Source organism: Macrosteles quadrilineatus, unplaced genomic scaffold (genome assembly GCF_028750875.1).
Source record: "Macrosteles quadrilineatus isolate MER2022 unplaced genomic scaffold, UCM_ALF_1.0 Scaffold_1__1_contigs__length_201487025, whole genome shotgun sequence".
Taxonomy (NCBI): Eukaryota; Metazoa; Arthropoda; class Insecta; order Hemiptera; family Cicadellidae; genus Macrosteles; species Macrosteles quadrilineatus.
Genome location: NW_026542594.1, coordinates 148,309,290 through 148,315,711, shown reverse-complemented (window position 1 = coordinate 148,315,711; position 6,422 = coordinate 148,309,290). Strand labels below are relative to the sequence as shown.

The 6,422-nt window shown below is 31.5% G+C and overlaps 1 protein-coding gene across 10 annotated transcripts in view; it reads right to left on the bottom strand.

Annotated features, from left to right (window-relative positions):
- Window positions 1–663: 663 nt before the first annotated feature.
- The window catches only part of LOC128986991 (sodium/potassium-transporting ATPase subunit alpha), a 102,685-nt gene continuing 96,926 nt past the window's right edge, over window positions 664–6,422 (bottom strand). For 6 of the 10 annotated variants that reach the window (XM_054407697.1, XM_054407671.1, XM_054407648.1 and 3 more), the window contains 2 exons: window positions 6,013–6,114; window positions 664–2,279 (listed from right to left, as the gene is read on the bottom strand). In XM_054407697.1, the coding sequence (XP_054263672.1) occupies window positions 2,159–2,279; window positions 6,013–6,114 (223 nt within the window). In that variant the 3' untranslated portion in view covers window positions 664–2,158. Of the gene's footprint in view, window positions 2,280–6,012; window positions 6,115–6,177; window positions 6,280–6,422 lie in introns of all 10 variants that reach the window. The other 4 variants (XM_054407655.1, XM_054407661.1, XM_054407635.1 and 1 more) reach the window with 1 other exon arrangement.

Sequence of the window (6,422 nt, the reverse complement as noted above, 5' to 3'; positions counted from 1 at the left end):
GAATATAATAGGTTACTTGCTGTCTTCGCAACCCTGAATCTAATGAAAGTAATATTTGTTTCAGGTCTTAAATATTAACAGAATTAATATAGGTAGGATTCAATTGTTTTTCCACTTCGTTCTTACTCGGCCCTCATATATTGTCAACAGATTATGTACCTGGGTAAAAACGCTTGTTTCACATTAAAATTGTAATTTATTTTAGGTAAAATCATCATAACATAATTGCTTTACAAATACAAATGTGCACATTTGAGCAGGCTACCATCTCTTAACAAAACATATTCATACAAGTTGATTTGCTGTAGCTTGGCACTGAGGTGGGACCACCCAACTGAGGGATTTATTGTATGTATGTACCTTTTATTCCATCTATTTGTGTTACAAGACAGTTAACACAATCATTAATATTTACCTCCTCTCTGCCCAACAAATCAAAACATGTTAATATTTACACTTATAGATGTTTTGAACTTAATTGGTATATGTATACTTAATTGGTAAGGAGGTTAATGGGTGATATTATTGTATATATCAACAAAGTTAATTTGAAAACGTAGTTCAACTAGTGGTTTAACATTTATTGACTGAATATACAATGTAAAGAATTTTTTTCTTGGTGTGGATAAATAATGGAATCATGGGAAGGAAAGAAGAAAATCATTTCAAAACATATTTATAAAACTCTTTAATGTTTGCAAATTAATAAATGTGTCTGTTCATTTCGAAAGCCAGCACAAGTATGAGAACTCACCTCTGTCAATAACAACAGTTAGGAAATACCACTACACAAAATAAACTATCATCATTAAAATTAAGATAAACAGATTCAACTATATATTTTATAACACATACAACAACATGGAAATATCAACAAAACATTATAAATCAATTTGTATTAAGGTTTTTATTTCGTTTTATTTTTTGAAATATATTGGCATTACGTCAGCACTCACTCGAACATTAATAAAGATGGCAGTTTTGTGTTCACTTCATTCTTGAGAAATCGGGTACTTTGGTTATTGTCACTAAATAGTATATATAGTGGGGCGGCGAAACCAACTTATTTTGAAGGGGAAAAAATTCTGCAATGACACCATCGAATCTTAGATCACCGATTGCGGTATTAATATTTAACACGTTGTTACTACACTTTAATAATGAATATCAACTTTTATACACATTATTTTTTATGAACATCTGTTTATGTATAATTTAACATGCGAACATGTTTAAATCGTTCTTTTCTCAACAAATATGGGTCACACGGGCACTCGCAAACGATGCAAAATAAAAGGACTGTTTTAAAATATTTACAATGCAATTATTAAAAGTGGTATTCGTCTACTAGCGTAACATATTTCCATAGCGTTTTCAGTTAAAAGAACAATGAAGTACTTTGTAACAACACGGTCAAACTAACCTAAATATACATCTAAAATCTATTTATCGAACGGTAGTGTGACAGAGAAAGCAAGAGTGGATGCTGCAGAGTGGAATGGTGTGACGACTGACGACCTCACACTACGTTGAGCAAGAGGGAGGGACTCCTGCCGTAACTTGGAATGGTTCAACACGCGCGCAACACTTTTTAAAATATTTTTAAAGAACTAATTTTAAAACATTAACTTTCTATATATTTATAAACAAACTCATAACTTGCGATTAATATGTAATTTCTACATAATCTGTTATCGTATATTACGTTAAATTCTTACATTAGAGTCAATAATTTATTAATATCTTCCTTACATCTATGATCCAAAAATATTGGACTCAAAAACAGATGTGGGGAGTCGGCTGCGAGGCCATTTCATGGCTCGTGGGTTCGGCGCCAAGCCCGACACCGACGACAATGGTATTCTACAACTGACTAAAATAAAAGTAATTTGTTCTCATAAAACGTCAACACCTTTTGCAACTTAGACTTTGCGTATTCTGGCACTTAAAAAAATAATATCATAACGAACAACTCGCGCGAGTCCTCTCTCGCATTTTATAAAAGACATAATATCTATAAATATAATAAAAATGATGATGATGACGAAGAACCTAATAAATGCTGCAATAGGTGTTAAGGAGTGGGATGTTGCACTAGCACTGTTGTAGCACTTGTTTTGTCCCTAAAGGTTGCCTACTAAAACGTGGCACAGGCTCTCTAGTAGTAGGTTTCTTGTTCCAACCAGCCACCAGGGTTTCTACGCAGGTAGAAACGTCGCACCTCATCATATATGAAGATAGAGATCATGAAGGGTATTGCTGGTAACCACCAGACAAACCTACAATTACAATAAAAATGTTTTAGAATTTTAGCATAATCTGGTTAGTATAACACAAGTTAAAGAGTATTTTTTTATTCACTACACTTCTACGAGTTATGCTGTTTTAGTTATGTGTTTACAACCTGCGAAACATCATATTTTCAACAACTGTCTATTGTTTACTACCGAAAGTAACATTGTTTACAACTCAAAATTGTCCACTGTCAACAACTTCAAACATTAGTTATTGTTTTATCAACTGTTTAAATTTTCAACAACTAAAGTAAATATTAACTTTGAATTGAAGGCATAAGCTAAAAAATTCTATGAGTTTTGCAATGAAGAAAAATATTATTCTTTGTAGTGTATTGAAAAACGTCCAAAACACGTGTGAAAGTGGGTCTATACATATTCTTGACCATTTAGAGTGCTCCATAAATCTCGCACTTCAAACATGATCTCAAATATGTAATGACTCACTTTCTACTCTTGTTATGAAATATACTATTATTAATCAAGTGGGCTACTGGAGCATTCAAATTATTTAAATTTCACTATAAAACAACTGTATTATTTGGTTGATGCTAAATAATTTTGAGAATTTGTTGGGTTTTCTGCTTCTGTGATTTTTATATAATACAGTATTAGAATAATGTATGCTGGAATAAAAATAGTCATCATACTATCAAACCAACAAAAAATCTTTAAAGAAAGATATTAAACAATCAATCAATAAATTTAGAAAAAACGTAATTTATAATGTTGTTGTAAACCTAAAATAATGGGTTGACAGTTGAACTTCTTGTTACAAAACTTTACAGTAAAAAAACATCTTGAGCATCACTTTAAAAATGTTAAAGTTTTAACAAAACGAGAGTGCTATAAATAGTTTGTACAAATATACATACTGTACTGAGGCAGTTAAACCAAACTGGATTGATTAATTTTTGGACAAACTTATCATACGAGCCTAAGGATTATTACTGTGGAACCCCTTAGCTAAACTGAGTCCCTTAATTACAATACAGATACCCAGTGCCTAGTGGTTAGCATCTGTCATTACAGCAGTAGCTTAGGGATCTAATGGTTGAAAATTGTTAAATTTTAAAAAGCATTCCAGGGGATAATAAAAGACAAAAAATTAATTGTATAGTTACAGTATTTCCTCATTACTTATTATTTAAAATATTTTATGAGTCATGTTACTACTTGCTACATTTAAACATCATTTGATTTGACCTTAAATCCATAAAATAAAATATTTATACTTTATTATCACAATTGCTATTTATTTTATAAAATACAAAAGAAATATAACTGATTATCTTTTAATGACGATTACAAAATTACAGTAGTCACAATTGAAATGTGAAACATTTGAAATTTTTTGTGGTTTTGTGAAAACAATTTTTTTTTTTGTTATTGATGACATTAATAATAAATATCTATTGTTATTGGTAATGAACGTATAGAGTGTGGGGACAGATAAAACACCATTTCACAATTCTATGACACTGAGCCAGGCTTCTTAGTAAAAAAAGTAAAAACGTACAATTAATTGTAATAAAAAATATAAACAAAGTCCAAGATTGAACAGCAAAAACATGTTTTCCCAAACTTAATACAGTATGTAGAGGAACAGGGCATCTCAATCCAGATAGGGGTTAATACACACAATTAATAAACACATACATGGTTAAAAACTGGAACAAAAACTCTAGAAACAATAACAACAAAACCTGTAACAATGGAGTCTAAAATGTTATCTAACATCTACTTTAGAATCTTATGTTAACTTACAGACTAGTCCAAAACTACGAGCTTGATAAGAGTAGATTGTACGTACAGTAGTATGAAAGCGAAATATACCAGTGAAGAGCAAAATAATAAGAAATAGAGAGGTAAAAAGCATTCATTTATAACTTGAAAAAAGTGAGATAGTAGGATGAAAATGTGAAAAACTTTGAAGCAGTATCCAACTCAATACTAAGGTGACGTATTCTGGCTGCTGCAGGACAGATATTTTATAAAAAGAGCGAAGCTAGAGAAAAGACAAACTAATACGAATTAATCTCATGAAAACTAGTGTAAGAAAAGATAACCCCATGTTGTGGTGTGGCAACCAACAACCAAACTGCCCCTGAAATGACAACATTTAGCTAAGCTGCTGTTGAAGCTGGCAAGTAAAAATGTAGCTTTATAAAAATGTAAAATTTATGAAAAATGATGAAACAATAATGTGATGATAATGAAATTTGACAATGTACTCTGCAACGAGGCAACTGGCGACACCCCTGACACAAACAAAGCAACATATTGAACAAACTCATTGGTAGTTTGAAAATCATTTATTCTTTGAAACTTTTAAGATATATTATGTATAAATATGGATTTTCAGTAGTTATTTTACTTTATTTGAAACGATAACATTTTAGGAGTTAGGTCTTATTCAAATTGTAAATGGTAAGGATAATATTCTTCAACATCAGGCAGGATTATATTTAATTCGGGATTTTTTTCGGGACAGGATTTGTTCCAAGAGTCAGTGATCGCGGATGACCAATGTGACGTCTTCGTGATCGCTGAAGACACGAGAACCCTTTATAATTAGTATAGTATAGTTATTACAGTTACATTAAGTGCTGGGATGGTAGGCCAAAATACCCGTTTGTGATTAGCCACCTGTGTTTTTGTAATAAAACTTGTGTTCTACAGTTAAATTGCACCAAATAATATGTAATTTACTTGTTTGAAAATAATTATTGTTATCTAAATGTTTTTACACATTCTTAGTTTAACAGTGTAAAGAGACTGGCAATTTATTTTGTTTGTCATTAATGCCATTTGAAACAGGTTTTACTTGACACTTTAAATGGCAAGAAATATCTTGTCCCATTCCAGTCCCAAAAATTGAGAAGTAAATAAAATTTCATTCCAAACTAAAAGTTCAATCCTGTCCACTACTTAGAATTTGTGTTTTTTTGCTATTAAGGGGCAAACAAAATGAAACTTCAATATGTCCAAAACAGCCAACAAAAACATCTTAGAAAAATCTTCGGCATAATTCAAAGCCATTTTATTACAACAATAGTTGTAATTTAAACATTTTTATTCATGAAGTTTTGTTTACCCAATTGATGTTTAAACATATTGAATTGTATCTAGCAAAGTTTACAAAATTATCATTCATGTTTTATAATCTTATAAGCATTTTAAAAGGACTCAAATAAATTTGGCTGTTATAATCATTCTATGTTTGAGATTACTTAAAAAATGTATGATTTCTTTTTATAAGTGGTAGTTATCATGTTTATAGTTAGCAATACAACTAAGACCCTTATATTATGTTAATTTCAAAACTGGACGGATTAGTTTATTTTTAATTAATAGCAAATATTTCCAAAACAAACTGAACTAGAACAAACCAAAGTACAAATCATAACAAAACTACTAGGAAGTTACAAGGGGGGAATATAGTATTGCTTAGGAGTCTGACAACTGATCGCAGTATTTACCACAATCGTTTAAACCATTTGCAGTTAAGTTAGTGTAGTGTAAATACCCAAACAGTTAGCATCATTAGTGTACGAAAATATACAACACCACCAACAAGAGAATCCCAGCCTAAATACAGACTACAGTACTCCCTTTACAAGCGTTAGGAATGCAGAGAAGTCAAGACAAAGACATACAAGAAGACAGCACTCAGAGCCAACCAGGACCAAACCAGAACCAAACCGAATTGACTTACTTAAGAGGGTACATCCTAAGGCCTTTGTCCATTCCTGGTGTGTATGAAAGGAAGCAAGCCAGAGCTGTTTCAAACACTAAACCGAAGTTCAGTGCCCAATTTCTGAAACATTGATAGCATATGTAATAAATGTTACATCTGACGTGTGTTTGGAACACGACTTACTTTAGGGGGTACATCCTAAGGCCTTTGTCCATTCCAGGTGTGTATGAGAGGAAGGCTGCAAGAGCTGTTTCAAACACTAAACCAAAGTTCAGGACCCAATTCCTGGAACATTCATGTCAAGTTATGGCTAAAACTAAACAACGAATAGTACGAGTTAGAAACAAAAGTGCATGCATGATTATGTTCATAATAAAAGCATTAGTAGCTTTCAAGGTACTAAAAAAAAACAAAAAAATGGAAAGATA